The sequence below is a fragment of the Motacilla alba genome, chromosome 3 (assembly GCF_015832195.1).
Source record: "Motacilla alba alba isolate MOTALB_02 chromosome 3, Motacilla_alba_V1.0_pri, whole genome shotgun sequence".
NCBI classification, from domain to species: Eukaryota; Metazoa; Chordata; class Aves; order Passeriformes; family Motacillidae; genus Motacilla; species Motacilla alba.
Genome location: NC_052018.1, coordinates 83,932,173 through 83,951,317, shown reverse-complemented (window position 1 = coordinate 83,951,317; position 19,145 = coordinate 83,932,173). Strand labels below are relative to the sequence as shown.

General features: G+C 40.5%; 1 protein-coding gene across 1 annotated transcript in view; it reads right to left on the bottom strand.

Annotated features, from left to right (window-relative positions):
- Positions 1–19,145, bottom strand: part of GLP1R (glucagon like peptide 1 receptor) — an 83,372-nt gene that overhangs the window by 20,002 nt on the left and 44,225 nt on the right. The window contains exons 4-7 of the mRNA XM_038132624.1: positions 13,136–13,245; positions 10,479–10,585; positions 6,969–7,122; positions 5,359–5,518 (exon numbers count right to left, since the gene is read on the bottom strand). Of these exons, the coding sequence (XP_037988552.1) occupies positions 5,359–5,518; positions 6,969–7,122; positions 10,479–10,585; positions 13,136–13,245 (531 nt within the window). The remainder of the gene's footprint in view (positions 1–5,358; positions 5,519–6,968; positions 7,123–10,478; positions 10,586–13,135; positions 13,246–19,145) is intronic.

The window sequence follows — 19,145 nt, the reverse complement described above, 5'->3', positions numbered from 1 at the left end:
CTTGCAAAACCAGTCATCTTTCAGCATGGCAAAAGGATGGGGTAGGTAAGAGAACAAAATGTTGAGAAAATCTGCACAGGTTGGCATTTTCAGAATGCTCCACTATCCCTAATGACAGGGGCAAGAAATTCCCGCAGTTGCTAATGAAGTTTCCATGTCCTGACAGAAGCATGCAAAAATCTCATTTAACAGGTCTGAGATATTCTGGTAACAGAACAGAAAAGATTGGATTTGTTCTGGAACCCACAGTGTTCCCCATTACCAAGAGAGGTGTCACCAGGTGGTGCTACTCCATGCCATCATCCTTCCCTTACCTCCATGTGCAAGCAAGTTTCCATTCTTAGAGACACACCATATTTGTAGCTTTGTATTGTACCTCACTTTATGTGGAGACAATTTCAGGAAAGACATATGAGGAGCAAGGAGGCTCCCCTCCTCCTCACGTGCTGATTAGAGATTCTTCCTGAAGTAGATTTGTCTCTGAAGGACCAGAGCACTGCCATCCTGCTGAAACCCCTAAAGAAGGACATATTCTGAATACAGCATTTTAGGGCTGTTTTCAGTATTTTAGCTGTAACTTGACATCCCCTGTTTTCACGTGTGGTAAGTTCAACCTCTGAGAAAACCAGGCACATAAACCAGAAGGACACCACTGCTGTCAGAACAAGTCCATTCTTCTTTCTCTCAGAAAGCATACAAGATGCTCTGACTTGATCAACTGATTGGTGAAGGAATTTAAGAATGATGCCATGAGGAACTGAAAGAAATGATAAACAAGTATGACTACATGCAAAAAGAGTAAAACCACTGATGATGTGAGAAGATAATTTTTTTCTTCCTAAAAAAGGAAAAACATTAAAAAGTTTAAATTAGAAAACAGAGTGTGAAGAGGATTAAGAGGAATTCCTGAAACGCATTTCTTACCAAGGATCAGTCTGGACACAAAATCTATTTTTACATCCTCGTCTGAAGCAGAGTTTTCATTTGAAAATAGAAAAGAAGTGGTCAGTGCAATGAATGCATTCTGATGCTACAGTGAGTTCACACTGGGCTCCTGAAGGAAGGTTTCTTACTGGCTCTGTTCCAGTCATATATTCCTTGCAATCAGGATGTAGATTTTGATGCCCCAGCCAGGCTTCCTGCTTTTAATAGCTTCATTCCTCAAAGTGCTCTTCCTTAGAGCAAGTTTGGATTGCCAAGGCTTGGAAGGAAGCAGATTATTTATTTTTTATGGTGATTTTCCTGCTGCAAGTGCAACTGGGTGTAAAATTACCACAGAAGCTCAGAGAATATTTAGCTGTTTATTAACATTTTCTTCTTAGCCTTTAGTGCTGAAAATGGTCTCCTGTCTGGACATCGCTCAGAGACACAGGGGGATGTTTCTGTTGTTTCCCCATTCTTCCCTCCTCTCTACTCTAAAATGTGAACAGGCCCCTTTTCCACTAAAATCTGCTGATACAGCAGCTTTACAGTATAAACTGCCCTTCTCCAGAGACTACTCAGTACAGTACTGATAGCTGAAAGTCAATGTCAGGCTCAGCAGCTCCTGCCCTTGGGCTCAGACACGATGAACACTGGGTTGGTGTCCTGGACACTGATTCAGACCTGTCTGCACATACTGAGAAACAAACAAAACAAAAAAAAGTAATGATCTTGATCTCTGTGGTTAGGTTGGGGTTTTTTTACACCCCTTTCTTATAGATGTTTTTTCTTCTCTCTATAAAGTGAGATCCATGGGCAAGGATTTCTCAAGGAAGCACCAGGTACCACAGTGGATAGCAAGATTTTCTTTTCTGCAAGCACAAATGACTATGTGAATCAACAGCTGTTGTTGCTGCTGTTGTGCTGACCCCCAGAGTGAAGGAAACCTCTCACCTACCTGCTCTTCCATTAGCCTACTAAAATTGTGAGGTTTTGATGCTGCAAAGTGTTTCTGCCTTCTTTTTCTCCATCAGCACTGAAAATGGAATTGTCTTTGCAGTAAGATATGTGGAACTTAAGGTTGACATAAATGTATGGAAGTCTGCTTTGACAAAGAAATAGAAGACATAAGCATGACATATTCCACATTAAATGAAACAGGAAAAATGTAACGCTGCCGGCTCAAAACCCAGCATGACATGAAATCTCAGCAATGAAGTGGCCATGAGGAACACAGTTACCTCACAAGTAATAGGGAGAGTTCACAGAATCCTATCAACATACATTATGTTAGCATAAATGACTCCCAGTTTATGAAACTACATTAGTTTTCATAGGTCTATCAAGATTTTATGATTTTTCTAGGTTTTTTAAAGTACAATAATGCAAGACAGACTTTTCCCTTTATAATTACTTCAACAGCAAAGGATAATTAGTCATTTGAACTGATAATAAATGGACTACTGTCTAATAATGGACTTTAGAACTGACCTGATATTATCATATAACAAAAATTGGACTGTCTTGGAACAACTGGTCTACTATGGACTGATTCTGACAGAGAAGGGAAAGAAAATCTTTAGTCATAGGCTTTTCAAGCCTGGGAAGAGGGTTTTAAACTGAAGTTACTGGGGAATGGGATCCTTAATCCATCCCACTCCTACCAGCAGGATGCCAGTGCCAGTACCTGCAGGGCTGTGATCTCACTGGCATCACAGAGACACGGTGGGATGGCTCCTCACTGGAGTGTTGGAACAGAATGCCACAGGCTCTTCAGGAAGGCCAGGCAGGAGAGAGCAGGAGGGGGTGCCACCACATCAGTGGCAGCTGAAGTGCATGGAGTTCCACCTGGGGATGGGTGAGGAGCTGACTAGGAGCTTACGGGTCAGGTTCAAGGGAGGACAGGGACAAGTGACATTATAGGGGAGTCTGCTATAGGCTGTCTGACCAGGAAGCCTTTCTGTAAACAGACAGGAGCAGCCTCGCAGTCTCAAACCCTGGTCCTCCTGGGGGACTTCAACCACTCCCATATCTGCTGGAGGGACAGCACAGTAGAACATAAGCAATCCAGGAGTTTCCTGGAACACACTAATAAATTCCTTCTCCAAGTGACAGAGGAGCCAATGAGGAGAGGTGCCATGCTGGATCTTGCTCTCACCAACAAGGAGGAGCTGGTGGAGAACATGAAGCTCAAGGGCAGCCTTGGCTGCAGTGACCATGAAATGGTGGAATTCAAGGACCTTAGGCCAGTGAGGAGGGTGCACATCAAGCTCAGTACCCTGGGCTCCAGGAGAGCAGATTCCAGCATGTCTGAGTGATCACAATCTTCAGTTGCAATTGTAAGAAATAACATCGTGAAGTGACTATGTTTTTAAACAATACAAACATGAAATTTTCATACATAAATATTAATCAAATTATGAGAAATGAAAAAGTTAAAAAGATATCCTGTAAGAGGACAATTCATTAATGGAACAAAGGGTCAGAGTATCAAATTAGCTCTAGCAATCAAATAAATATTTATTTTTTTGTTCCAGCTTTATTTTGCAGCTGATTAACTATTTCAAAGAGCAGGAAAACAGTTCAAACAGGAACCTACTATCTCTTTCTCTGAAGCCTCAGCATTACACTGAGGCTATCATGCAGCTCAAAAATCAAATTAAATAAAAATCTTCTGAGTGTTACATACAGCAGAAAGTTACCTGGTGAGGGACTTGAGCACCCAAAAAAAGGAATCACCAATGAAGAAGCAGAAAGAACAAGGAAAATTTTGGTATCTTTCCACTGGTTAGAGATGAAACTGTTATCTGGTATAACTAATCTGGGAAGACTGAAATAGGAGATGCTTCTCCATTTGAAGGTGGAGAATCATTGGCAAGGTTTGCACATGGAGACACATATGGAAGAGCAAGAAACTGTACAGATAACAATTGAATGGCACAGACAAAGCTTTTCTAGAAAGCTTGGATGAAACCCATGTATCTAGTGCCAAGTTCTTGCATTGCTGCTCATTTCTATAAACTCATCTAGAAATTCAACATACAATAGTGAAACCACATTTGTAAAGAAAGAACAAAACCAAAATAACATCATCTGTTTCTGCCTTCTGCATTTGCAGGAGACAAACTCTAAACAGAAGTGATTCAGACCAAAAGCAGCCTAACCCTTTCTTATAAGCAAACACAGTCCCCTTAGGATTTGACTAGATATAATTTTGTTCTAATTTCTTTTCCATTTCCTTTCATGACCTTAGTCAGTGCTTCAGGATAACTCCCCTTCTCCTTTTTTTTAAATTAAATTGAGAGTCTAATTAAAACATATAGTTCAAATGTTAAACAAAAAGGTGCTGCTTTTGCTGCATGTGTGACATGAAAGAATATGGAAGATAGAGAACTTTAAATAAAACTCTCCTGCAGGAAAATGCTATTATTTGCATTTATTTATTCCTTTTAGTAGGACAGAAAACCTTTTCTCCTTATATATCAAGTTTTTGTAGAATTGGGTAATTCACAATAATGTCATTTATATGCATTTTGCCAGTGAACTAATTTGCTAAAATATTCACAATTGAAATCCATAGAGAGAGGAGAAGAGTCAAGCAATTTAAATGTTCAAACTAGCATCTGTGAAAGCATTTGTAGTATTTATTTGAATTTACTTTCACCTTTCCAAAAGTGGCCTGATTCCACCAAAAGGCAAGGGTAGAGAAGAGGGAGGGAGAGAATGTAATAAAAGTACATGAAAGATCACTCTAAAAATAGGATTAATCCCAAACTGTAATGTATTTTCAGGTGAATGATACCGTGAAAGAATGAAAGCTTTACCCTTTCTACAGAAGGTGACCCTTACTCAACCAGCTGATTTCAAGGCATCACAACCCTTGATTTCAAGCACACACATGCCCATGGCACATGCACCCCTCACCCTTTTTTTCCAGACAATCCCTATCTGACCTGCTCTGCCCACTTAGCCAACTAACACCTCCCTGCCCTTTTGCATCACCACCTCCCATGCTGTCACCATTTCTCTACTGATGTCCTCGCCCAGATGCAAAGCATCATTGTTATTTTACACCACAAGTAGTTCACGTCTTTAAATGCAATGGGAAACTTTCAGGAGATGAAGCTGGGCAGTTCAGAAAAGTCCACATCCAGCTGGAACCACCCACACAATCTGTCCTGAGAAGCTAATGTCCTGAAGGAAGAGCAGCTTGCCACCAGTTTGGTGAGTTTCTGCGGCGTCGCACAGCCTCTGTGCCAAGAGCACCCATGAGCTTTGACCACACCCTCCAGCCCAAACAAGGTAAGGGATTGGGAACAAAAAGAGAATGCAGAGTGCAGGACTTGAACTGGGCAGCACTAGGACAGACATACAAGTTCTCCTGTTATCCCCTCTGCCAGCGCAGCCACAGGAGGACAAACGGAAAAACCAACTCACCCCAGCCAATGCAGAGATAAAGGCGGAAAATCCTCTGCTCAGAGAAGACGGAAAGCACCAGCAGTGTGTACAGGTACATGCCTTCCACCAGCAGCCAGTAGTAGTTTGCAGCCACACAATACTGCATCATCACAAACACCAAACGGCAGCTGAGTGATTCCTGCGATGGAAAAAAGCACAGCCCAAAGTAACCCAACAGGGCCTGAGAATAAAAGGATACTAACTCAAAAGACTGGTTCTCTTTACTACTCTTGCTCCTCAAAAAGGGAGCTTGCTAAACTAATCACATATTTTACTGCTGAATGGACAGACGCCGGTAATAGGTGCTATGCACAGCAGACAGATGCTTTCAACAACACTACTCCTTAGAAAATAGGTACATGTTCTGTATTTTTCCCTCAATAAGCAATGGATTTTATTTTGAAAAGCTTGAATAAAGATGAAAAGAACAAGTGAAAAGTGCTATATCAACCACAGTCAGTGAATCTTTCACTTTCCTGGATACTCTATTTTGCAGTTGAGAATTTCTCTATTAAAAAGAAAAGAGTGGATGTCATAAGGTTGACTATTTGCCAAAGCAAAGGATATTTTCATAGAATAGCAATGTTGCCCAGTGCACCCCATTTAAGTGCAAATTCTCCCATAGCTGATAAAATACAGAGACGATCAGTAGGGCTTTAGATAAGTATGAAACCTGATTACCTAATTAATATATCCATCAGACCTGATGAAACCACCATTGAGTAATCTGTGTGTAAAATCATAAAGTCAAGGCTTTTTGGAAAGAGGAAATGACTGACAACCCAATACGAACATTTCTAAACCATTTAAGATGCGATGTTATTTTCTCATAACTGATAAATTGCAGATGAGGAAAAAAATCAACCATCACATGAGATTCACTAAGTTGTTTTAGCACTTCTGCCTTAGGCAGTATCAGAAAAGGATGGGCAGTAAGGATGCATCACGACAGTTCCCCCTTACCACTCCAACGCTGTACTGCAGCAACAAATCCCATACCCATGTTTTAGAGTCACAAGAGCTATACAGATATTAAAGCTACTTTTCTTTGAGGTTTCAAGTACATTTTGCATTCCAAATCCAAATGTGCAAGGGCACTTTCATCATTATTTACAGAAGAGTTGTATATCCTCTCTCATCAGTTAGAAGTATTTAATTAGCCTGTTCCTCCAAAGCTTTTCTAAATGCTTTCAAATTTGCATTTTAATCAGATGCTTCCTTTTTTTCCTGTCATCAAAAGATTATATAGAGATGACCAAGAACAACCAACTTAGCTGGTGGACAACCAACTGAGCAGATGGACAGTTCTATCACAAAGTGCTGGCTTAGGCAAATAAATGCCCTCTTGTCACTGTTAGAAAGAAATGAAACTGCAGCATAGAAAAAAGATACATGTATTGGTGTATACATACATATATACGTATGCAAAAAGATCAGCTTCTTGTTCTTCTGTCTTGTGAGGGCAAACTTCCCACAGGTAGAGAAACATGTAATGCCATCACCTAAAGAATTAAATTACCTGCTGTCATGCAGACACACTGCAGTGATGACTCCAATATCCTAGGAATGACCACAGTGTCTGCCCTTACCTGGAAGGCTATAAGTCCTTCCCACTGGTACTCTTGTGTAGCTGTGCTGTACATCCACTTCACCACTGAGTCTTTAATGAAAACAGATATAGCCCGGAGGATAAAAGAGGTGAAGAGGTTCAGGTGAATGTAATTCCTCGTGCAATGCAGATGTCTGTAAAAAGAAAAATCTAGTCACGATCCACTACCTACATAAAAGATGCAACATCAGACACAGGACTGAGAAAGCGAACAACGAGCCCTGTAAGAAATCAGGAGGCACCAGAGGAAACCCCATAACTTGAGAATGGCTGTAGGGATTTCAAACTGTCTTTGGGAAGAAAATACTATCAAGGAAAACACATTCAAAACTTCAGCCCTTAGAGCCAATGTTTGGGGAAAGGAAGAAGATAGGTGTGTTAAGAAAAAAAAAAATTCAAAAGTTAAAAAGTGTAAAAATAAAGTCATTTTCAGAAGCCTTATCTGAAAGGACTGAAAAAGTCAAGTTCCACATAATGCTGAAGCTAATTGCTTTGAATTGACCCCAATGTCACTGCGCAAGTTTACCTTGGCAAAGCTCAGGACTGGTGTGCAGTGCAGCTTCTGGCTGTGCTCAAGCCCACAATGAAAAAACATCCACCTGCAAATCACCCTTTGACAACAAGAAAAAAATCTATATTCAAATTGCCTTCTGGGAGCATTGTAAATACTTTCTGTAGAAGTAAAAGGAACAGATTTTTCACCTCTGCATTCAGAATTGAAAACAAAAAAACAAAGGAAAAATCCTCTTGAGTTTCAGCAGCCTGCTGCAAAGACAATAAAATTGCTACTTGTCAAAAAAAAAGGCATGTTAAGGGATAGCAAAAGAAACTGCAGTCATGTAAATTGCATCCAATTGCAGAGTACTGCCGATATTTTACCAGCCTTATTCACATTTTTCTCCCAGCTCGGCAAGGGTACACACTTTACCAAAAAGGAAGTTACACTGGGTATGATTTTTAAGATGCTAAAAGACAGATATAACATATGGTAATCAGTAATTATTCCAGCAAAACTTTCAGCAAACTTATACTTCATATGTCTAGTTTTTACAGCTCTATAAATTTTGGTAAAAAACTGACTTGGTCTGAAAGTTAGAGGTTTGCACTGAAGAACAACTTGTTTGTCATAGGTCAGGTAGAATTTTTGTATCACTTTTAAGTCGCAATTTATTTCAAAACTTACCTATTATTAATATTTATGTTCCTTAAACTCAAAATTCATTTGTTGCTACCCTTCAGAACTGCTACACATTTCAATCTGATTTAAAAAGTTATGTAAATTAGGCAATTCAAGAAAATAGGTTGCAAGTAGTTACTGAGTATTTTTGCTAAAGGCAATGCAAGTTATCCAAATTGTTTCAGTCATGAAGTTATGGGCCTAATTCAGCTGCCACCATTGAAATTACAGACTTTCCTTCCGTTTTTTTTTTGGAGGATCCAAAATAGGACTCTAGAGAGATACTGCTTCCTCTGCTGTATCACCTTTAAAGACAAATATAAAGGTTATTCTGTAGTCTAAGAACTCTAAGAGGACCATCAGTATTTGCAAGTCATTGAATTAGATTTTGATCCCCATTTGTTGAGGCTGAGCAGCTCTGGGGAAACGAGCAGAGATTCCAGTCAGAATGTAGAAACTGCAATTCGCATAGGGTAGGTCTCATATTTCATGAAATCCAGGACCAAGTTGTCTCCTGGTGAACAACTTAGACAGGAGAACACAAAATTGATTGATTGCACAGTTTTAACAAGACTCTTGTACCTCTGATGTCCCTAGAACCTCACTTCCAAAAGGAGAAGCACACACTTGTGTACAGTTCTCCAGTCCCTGCTTCATAGCTGAAGGAAAAAATGCTAAAGCATCATCCCACAAAAGTCAGGACATCAAAATTCCCTCTTCCCTACCAGTCCTTGGTGACAAACTTGCTCTTTGTTCCCTGCCAGAAAACATCCTTTCTTCCTTCCTTCAAAAAATACATGGTTGTGCTCTGTGACCTTTACATTTGGGCTGCTAAGATTACTCAAGGAGTGTCATTGATAGGTGAAATGAGGAGAAAACAGTTATCCTGGGAGACATTTGGAGACTTCAAGACCATCTGGTGCTTCTTCAGAAAGGTCCCAAAGTTGCACAGGTACAACACATACAAATCATAATTATCACATGGCATTCACAGAGGGTGAGCATGTCTCTGGATTTCTGCAGTCATTTTAAAACTTCCTTGATACTGCCCACCTATGCTTCTCCATTGGAAGGAGAAGGGATAATATAGTGCTAAAAAAGTATGGTTCAATGTGAGAAGGCTTGCATCACTTTAGTTTTGGAAATTGGAAGCTAAAAGATATGACTGACCTTTTTAAATACATAAGGCAAGAAAGGAAGAGGACTGCCCTGCTAAAAGAGTAGTGCAGGCACCAGAGGAAATGACCAATAACTGGCAATGGTAATTCTTCAGTCCGGGAAGGAAGTTTCCTAAGGATCAGAGGATCACTGAAGGTTCCTCAGTACCAGGACATGGAACATTATACTTTTTTAGGAAGCAGCCTCATCAGGACATAAGAGGGATGGGACCTGGCTGTAGGCATCTGCTTCATGGCAGAGGGCCATCCTTCCCATAACAGAACAGGACCTCATCTTTGTATCAGTCTCCTGTGCTCAGCATCCCCAAACTGAAGGAAAGTCTGGCTGGAATCAAAACATCTCTTGCATTTACAGAGGGGAAAAAAAATCCCTACTAGAATCCAAAGTTGTGTTTTGGTCTGGTGGGGGTTTTTGGCTTTTATTTATTTTTTACCCAAACACACACAGAGTGTCTTTGGCATGGGCAACCAAGAGTGTCTAAATTTTTATATGCTCTGTTGAATTTGTAGGTGCAAACCTGGATGAACTCAGTATGTCACTATGGCCAGCTATCAGCAATTTATTTCATAAACTCTTCAAGTTTCAAATTAGACTCTTTTCCATATTGTGAAAGAAATAAGAATTTCTGAAAGTTCTCCAAAATTATAAATTTTGTCAAAAATCCATTTCTGCACATCATGCATGTGAAGACTGGAAGATAGGCCAGACTGAGATTATGCTCTGGGTAGCTCCAAGCAAAGCAAGATGAAAATTTTTCTCCTAAATGTCCTTGCCCATCTCAGACTTATGCCTCTTCTGCAAGGTGACCATGAAGGAATGCTTGCATCTCTCTCTTTTACCACCTCTTCCAATGGAAATTTCATTGAAATAAAAATTTGCCTAACAAAATATTCTAATTGATAAAAAGTACCAGTTCTACATGTTCATATGGGTAACTGCAAAAATTTGGGAATTTTACTTGCATTTTGAGAAGGAATTATTTCAGGAAGGAACACAGAAGTGACAAAAGATAGAGAAATAATGAGGTGATGGAAGGAGGGAAAAAATAATCAAATGTTTCTGTCAAAGTCTGATACTGTCATATAGAAAAACATAAAACCTTTAGTCCCCTCTCTTCAAAGCTTCGCCAGTTACCTGAATCCAAGAAGAATGGCAGTTGCTATTACAAGGGCAGAGAAGGAAAGAGCATATCCAATGGTGTATATGATGGACAAATTCAGGAGCTGTTCTTCTGGTGCATCCTGAGAGCACATAAAGAAGAAAAGAAAAACAAAAAAGTGGAGGGGGAAAAGAGAGAGCTCATGGCCTTCAGTTCTTTTCTCCCAGCTACTTTCTAGCTTTCTTAATGATAAACAGAAATCATTCTCCTACTTTCAAGTTTAAATACACACGTCAAATCAGTCGTCCACTTTCCATATGCTCTAAAGAAATAAAAATTTAATCTTAATTCCTCAGCTGCTCCCGGGTATTTGCTCAAATAGTTGGGTTTTGCAGCTTGGCTAGAAAAATAGATAATGTAACATTATTTCATAATAAAGTTAGAGAGACATGAATTACCACACAAGCAAGTCTTAAAACTGATGGCAGGAAGCACAGACACAACTCAGACCTGCAGTAAAAACGGAAGACCTAATCTTTTCAGACTTGAGCACTTCAAGCAAGTCTCCTTGCTGTGATAATGAGGGGGTTCTCATCTACACTCTGAAGTGCTACATCTACACTTCAAAATGCATCAAGCCAGGTCCTATTTGATGATTTGGAGGCAAAGCATGCCTTGCATTCACATAGCTGAACCCTTTTCTGCCCCAAATAATCTGTGTTCTGCTTAAACTATGCAACCTCCTGGTAACAAACCACAGCCCAACAGCATCTCATGACCTGGGTGTTACCACACTGTTTGAGAGGAAACAACCTGCTACAGACCAGAGCAGTGGGAGCTCTCTTCAGAATCACTGAAAACATGATTATTGAGATCCTTGTTTGAAAATTCTAGCCAAAATCCTTATAGAGAAGAGAATTACTTGAAAAGGTACAGGCAACTCTGAATTTTAAGAAAGTCTTATTGCTCAGCCTACAAAGCACATTCATATTCACAGCTCTAGTTCATCTCTGAGCACTTATCTTTGTCTAAATAGACTCAGGGATTTCATTTCCCTTCTTCAAGCTGCTAACTCTGCAATTGACTCCTGAGACCTGTGCTGCACAAAGGAATACATTCCTTGTACTTCATAATTTAGGTACAGTTATTCAGATGCATTTTGCACAGCTAGGAGGATTTAAGGCAGTACCTCATATTTGCTAGCTTAATGCTTGAAAGCGAATGCTATGAAAGTTGCCTTTTGAAAAGGAAAATCTCTTCAGTATCAAAGCTTAAGCAAACAACTGAAACCTATTAAAACACATACACAGATGAAAATGACATCATACACCTAAATTTATAAAGATTCACTAACACTTTGGATTTTGTTTTAGTTACATTTGTAATATAACACATGACAAACTCATAAAAACAATTTCTTGTTCCCACATGCCAGATGCATAAACCAAAGTTACTATGGGGCTCAATATACATTAGCTGGAACACCAAACATGGCTGTTCACGTTTCAGGGAGTGACACCACCTACAAAGGGTTTCAGAATCCAGATCAGTTGATGAAAAATTGGAGGCAGGTGCCAAATGAACAAGTGTTACCATTAGGTATCTCACTCATTGGCACATCCCAACACAGCTCTGGAAGAAATCATAATGGCCAACAATGAAAAGTCAAACAATCAAGCTTATACAAAGCATTAAGACAATGTGTTCTGCTGGTACAGCACAGAACACAAAAGGGACAAGGAGTAAGGCTGCAAGACAAAGGAAAAGGTTAAAATTCACATATTTTGAGAATAGAAACTCTTTTTTCCCCATCTCCTCCCAGTCTGTAGCCATTTATTCCTTTTGAAGAATGAGGCACTGAGCAATGGAAACCATAGAGGGCATAGATCCTGCAACTCTTGGGACTTTCATAAACTTGAACTGTTTTGACTAGGTAATGCACTGGCTCCCAGTACTCTGGGATAGAGTGCACTCACTCAATTTCTGTGAGGAAAAGCATCGCCCTGGGAGGTTCACAGTAGTAGTGGTATCACGTGTCATGGGAACGCACACAGGGCACTGGCTGACGCCAATGGCTGTCAAAAATCCTCTGAAAATCCCTGTGCTCTCCTTCATTTAGTGCCAGACATCTCAGCTCCCTGCAGAGTAAAAAGCATGAGGGCAAGAAAATAACACTGACAAGCCTAATTCCATCGCCCACAGAAAATGAAGGTATAAAGACAAAAAAACCTTAAACAAAAATAAAAAAGGTAGGTATTGCCCCATGCCCAAAGGTGAAAAAGCAAATATCCTTCAGTTCAGTTCATCTTAATCACCTTAATAGCTGCTAACAAGACAGACAGAACAAATGGTCACTATTACAATGACGTGTCAATGGAAAAAAGGCAAAGGAGTAACAGTAGGTCACTCCTGCAAGTTGAGCTCTTTGCTCAACTTGCACCACAGCTGGGATGATCTGAGTCACTTCTCTTGGCTCTCACGCACATTTAAAAGTGCTCTCATCTACCCTTCATGTTCCCTTTGTTAAAGAGGAGAGACCTAATGTCCCTTAGCATTAGGCTCACTGAGGCGAGTCAGTCAAGATTATTCTGACAGGAGAAAAACGCGTGGGCATCAACAACTATTTTTTTCCTCTCTTCTGCTTTGCCCTAAACAACAACAGCAAGGCAGGGAAGAAATGGGAAAAACTCACCTGGTCAGAGGGCTCACACTCAGACAGGTTCCTCCAGGGCAGGGTTGAATTCTCCTTCAGCAGCCAGGTCCCCTCCGAGGTGCAGAAGCGATACACCTGCCCATGCAGCACTGCCAGGAGCAAATTGAGCCACAGTGTCAGTGGGAAGAGAGCCTACTCGACCGAGGGGCAAGGCTCACAGAGCATGTCCATGCAACCCTCCTTCCTCACCCATCACTCTCCTGGCTGGAGGGGGAAGCTGCAGCGTGGCAGGGGAAGTGTTGCACCCACACCCTGCCCCTGACATTCTGCTGCTTGTCCTCAGGGCTCCAGAGCAGCTGCCAAAGTATCAGATGGCACCAGGACATGTTCCAGGACAGTTGCTGACCATTCCACAGCAAAAAGAGACTGAAATAATTGCTGCCATCTTTGTGTGGATTTTACAACATGCATAAATTCCAGCTCACTAAAATATTAGATTCTGAAACATACATATTCTAGGAATGTTAAGCTTCAGCTATAGATTCTACGTGGAAAAGAAGGTGCAAAAATACTAAATGTGCTTTTTCTTTTCTGAAAGCATGCAGACCCAGAGAAACCTCACAACAGGTATGCTAACACAAGCCTCCCAAAATGTAAATGCTTATACAAACATCTGTGCTACAAAATGTAGCCATAAATCATTTCCTAAACTACCTATGTACTCTTTCTATTCCCTCTGTCTATCTCTTTGAATAACAAAATTAGCAATAAATTAGACACCTTTCTCGAGCAGTAAGGTGCTTGATCTTGTAAAAGCAAGTACATTGAAATGGCTCCTAATAAAATTATGTCAGATGGAAGCATCAAAAGAAAAAGTGCAAAGGGAAAGCAGCACCCAGTCATAGTGCATGAAAAGAAACTCCCTCTCTAGTGTCTGGAGTACTGGGGAAATCTAACAACTTAGACAGCTGTACACACAAGTAACTGGAAGTGTCCTTGTATGAGCTGCTTTGCAAATAAAGTTTCTCACTAATCACATTTTTGACCCAGTAAACTGACTTATTATGTATAACGAAGCTACACCTCAAAAAGCAATGCTGGGTCAATCCCTCAACCAGGGTTAGTCTCTACTCAGACAATATTTGGAAAAATACACTTAAAATATTCTGGGGTATAAGAAGATGAGTTAGGAGGATTCAGTTCTACATTTGATGTAATAATTCCAATTACAGCTTTTGCTCAAACCCAGCCTTTCCTGCTGCAACCTCATCCTGTCATCAGCTCCCTCATTACTGCAAACTAGAATCATTAGAATTTGGCATTTCTGTTCAATGGGAAAATTTTAAAACTTATTTGCAATTCTAACAACTCAGTAGGTTATTTGCATGTTAGCTGACAACTGGTAATCTGTTTGGTAATTGTCAGCAGCAGACAACAAGCAGGTACTATATGTAATAAATGTTAAAAAATATAGGCATTAATATTCTAATAAGCCATTTTTAATGAGTATTCTAAATGGTAGCTGATAATGGCTCTGGGTAGGCACAGTCTATTTGGTTTTGCAATTGCTATACTGAATATAGCGGTAAGAGGTAATATGAAGATGATATTAAAATTAGGCTATGCTTGCGGAGGTTTTTTCTTACTATTAAGGGTATCTGTTCTTGTGAAAACATAAGGAGAGATTAGGTACAGCATCTCCAACACACACATTCACAGCCACTAACTGCACCTGCTCTCATTATCCACTGCCAGTGACAACCACTTCTTTAGGTCAGTGTATTGCTGTGATGTTCTCAAGGGTAATAAAAATGCTTATTTAGGAGCATCAGGAATAAAAGTCTAAGGAAAACATGGGTCCTCTCCGGAAGGACAGGGAGACCGGGCTGCAAAGGAGGGCTGTGAGGCACTCAATGGCTTTTCTGCTTCAGCCTGGAGAAGAAAAGGCTCCAGGGAAACCCTAAAGCAGCCTTCCAGTTCCTGAAGGGGGCTACAAGAAAGCTCAAGAATAAATTTAGATTAGATATTGGAAAGAAATTCTTTACTGTAAAGGTGGTGAGTCACTGCAACAGATTATGTTGAGAGGCTGAGGATGCCACATCCCTGGAAGAGTTCAAGACCAGGCTGGATACGACTTTGAGCAACAAAGTCCTAGCAGAAGACATCCCAGTCCAGGGCATGGTGGTTGAAATTAGATGATCTTTCAGGTCCCTCCCAACCCAAACATTCCATGATTCTATAAATATATTAAGGATCTCACACATCACTCCCCCTCTCATCCAACCCCCTTACGATTAGTGGTCAGCAACTTGAAGTAAGCCATTCAAAACACCTGTGCAAAAGCAGCCCTAGGAATCAGTAAATATTGTATATTTGCAGCCAATGAACATGAAATCCAGGAGGTTTAAATCCAGAGGGTCATAGGACTAGGAAATTTTGTCTGACTACCATTAGATGAGCTATAACCAAGCATTACAAGACAAAGTTATTATGAGAAATAATCCCAGAAAACAAGAAATTTTACTATATTCCTGGAAAAAAAAAACACAAGGGGGAAAAAAAACAACAACCCACCCTGCTAAAGGAGAATTAATTAAAAAACAAGCAAGCAAAAAAACCCCAAACCCCAACATTATTTCACATTTTCTAAAACTCTTTGTGAATTTCCCCCCCGTCAGTATTTCTTAGTGGCAAGGTGTAATTTTAATGAATTCTTTGCTTCAATGTATTTATTTTCACTCCCAATCATCATGACACACTTTAATTTTCTTTTTATTGATAACACTTTTTAAATAATGAAGAGGAAAATCTAGTGTATCCTGAAGGCTGGCATATATTAGAGAATTGAAAGGTTTACTGTAAATGAAACATGGAATTTGCTATCAGACAGAAAGACAAGGCAATTCATTTAGATATGAAGAAAAAATAATGTAATGCTATTACTCTGGACAGAAACATTCCTGCCACATCTAGGGGTCACAAATACTTAAAGTGAATGGCTCTTACAGACTTCTAGGTAGTCACATGCCAGCTGTGTCAGGTTATCATAGACTCACTGATTGCCAAAACAGGGGTGACCAGTGCAGGACTCAGAGGCAACTGAAGACCAGCTGGGCTACCTGTACCCAGGAAGAGCCTTAAAATGTAAAAGAAGAAATCAAACAAATTCCAAATAGATGAGACTGCACATCACAATGTGAAAGCTTAAACACCTGGACTATGGAATAATTTATTAACCAAAATGCTTATGAGACAGAAGAATGTCACACAAAAGAGTGGTTTAATGTTTGCTTTAATGTTTTAAAGACAGTTGATAATGTTATAAAAATTTCCACTTTGAGGCACCATTGAGATGCTAGTTGGTACACGGGACAATGCTCATGAAAGAGCTGAGAGAATGCAGAATGCAGGACATGAAAATAGCACAGGGCTGATGCACTGCAGGCAGCCAGTTACTCTCAGAAATGTGCAAACAAGTTTCACTGTTGTGGAAATGGAATGCTTTCGGTAATGTGTCAGACTCCCCATTACCCACACAGCATCACTCTGTGGAGCTGTGAAGGGCTCAGAAATTAATAAACACCACACACATGAGGCCCTTCATGCCTTGCAGCTCGGCCCATCCAACACCAGCACCACGCAGGGTCTCCCAGGCAAACCCAGCCCAGGGGTGCAGCCACCTTCGAGCGCTGTGTGATCAGTCGGAGAAGCTGCCCGGAGGAGACTGCCCAGAGCCCAGACTTCACACAGCACGCCCCTGAAACAGAACCCTCCCAAACTGCATCAGCCCACAGTCATTCCTAGTTTTTCCATTTCCCAGAAGCAGAAGGCAAACAGCATCCCTCTACTCCTCCTGTGGGCAAAGGGCTCAGTCACAGGCAGCCACCTGCTACTGCCCAAACACAAAAAGGCTGTTAATGACCAACAGCTCAGAAGAGATTCACCTGAGCTGAATGCTCTTCCCCAGTCTTGTCTCAGTGACACAAGGGACAGAGTAAAACACCAGCAACTCTGCTCTGGTGTTTCTCCAAAATAACCAATAAAACCCTGGAGACTTTAGATCTTCTCATATACAAAATTCCCATCTTTGTTGCAGGTCCAACAAAATTTAAGGAATCCACTAGCTTTTAATCAGGAATGTTTTGACTCAAGAATTTCAAGTGTCTTACCATTCTTTCTTCTCAGAGGAAAGCATGTGGCTTGCAATAAAACTACCTAAAAATGTTTTCAAACTATTTTTTCACATGTACTTTTTATGACTCGCTCTGCACAGGTGGTCATGGCTTAAGATGGCAGAGATCTTCAACCTCCTAAACAGATAAAGGGATAGTATATGTACACATTCTGTCCTTGCTGAGGGCCTGGTCCAAAGCTCACTAGGAATTTCATTTCCTGCAACTTTCATGTGATGCCATTGCTGAAAAGAAAATCGGTTATTAATACAGACACTGAGACAAACTAACAGTGACATGCTAGGAGGTGGCCTGTATGCCATGACAGAAAGAAGGCACCCACACAGCTTCCCCAACAGCTGCTGAGCAATTCCAGCTTCTTGCTTCCAGGTGGCTTACTCACAGGCAATTCACATTTGTCCATGCCTGAATTTTGCAGTGACTCAGGCTCTCTTACCTTTAATGCAGTCAAAACAACAGGCATACAAAGACAAGCAGCAGTTCTAACAGACCAGAATGACAAACAATATTTTTTTAAAGGTTCAAGGTGATTCTTGCCTCCTTTCTATCCTGCAATAAATACCTTTTTCCTGTCCTGTTATGTCTTCTCTTACATACAGTCAATGTTTCAAATCATTCCACTATATTCTAGAATTGGCTATCATCCTCTGCAAATAAACAAATCCACACCCAGTGCATAGGGAATTTGATTTTATTTACTTTTTAAGTTAAGTGCAAAAAATTGCAAAACCTTTGGAACAGCAGCTTAATGGCACGAGTTTATTTGAACAGTGTCAATCACACCTCATTAGAATTACAAGTTAAAACATGGACTGATGCCCAAAACTCAGTCTCTGTAAGCTGATAAAAGGTAGAGAGTTAGCATTGAAGCTAATAACATCTATCAACTGAACCTGTACATCAAATCAAATCCCAGAAGTAGCTGAATACTTTTGGATATGGAGAGCATGGGCAAAAAGCTCACCAACTTTTCCTTATTAGCCCCACTTTTACTAGCAATAAAAACAAGTTGAGTATCTTCTCTATTTCAAACAGCCAACCTCATCTGCATTTTACAACATCAGGGTGTCAAGGTCAGTGTGACATTACTCACCCAACTGTCCCTGAGGATAAACTGGAACATTATTCACTGTAAAAATAAATTACAGCATGTCCTAGCCAATCAATTCTATTCAGGCAGAGAGATGAGAGAACGAGAAGAACAAGAGACTGCAGTTTTGTCTGTCTGCTCTGTGTCATGCATTTTAGACTTGTCCTCTGTTAACATCCATTCTCTACTTCCAGCAGGGAAATTGTCTTGGAAAAGGTAACAATTTTCTCCATAAAGCAGGGACTCTGCAGTATGACAGCATCACTACAGTCTTCAAGACAGAATGGCTTGCTCCTGAAATGAGCAAACTTCCCTTTGATGGGGACAACAACTTACCAGAATTTAGGAGGTTGTGCCCCCATCAGAAGCTCTGTTCAGCTATCACGTGCTGTGACTTGGGCAATGCTCTCCTGAAAGGAATCACTCTGGGCTGTAAATGCTGTTGCTAAGTGTCAGTCAGCCCCAGTCCCTCTGCTGCTTTCTGCAAAGACATCCTAAACCCAGGACTCATGCCTAGGAGCATGCAGCTAAAAACATGACATAAGGGAACAGCCTGATCCTGAAGCCTCCAGGGAGCTGGAAGAGCCCCAGCCTGCACCACTGTCCAAGAATCACATTTATCAAAGTGCTCCTTTGTGCTGGGCTTACCGCCACATCATCTGAAATTATATTACCTCAACAGGCAGTTTAACTACAGGTACTTTATTTAGTATTCTTTCCCACCATTTCTCTTCCCTCATAATGGATCAGTCATCTCAATTCCTTT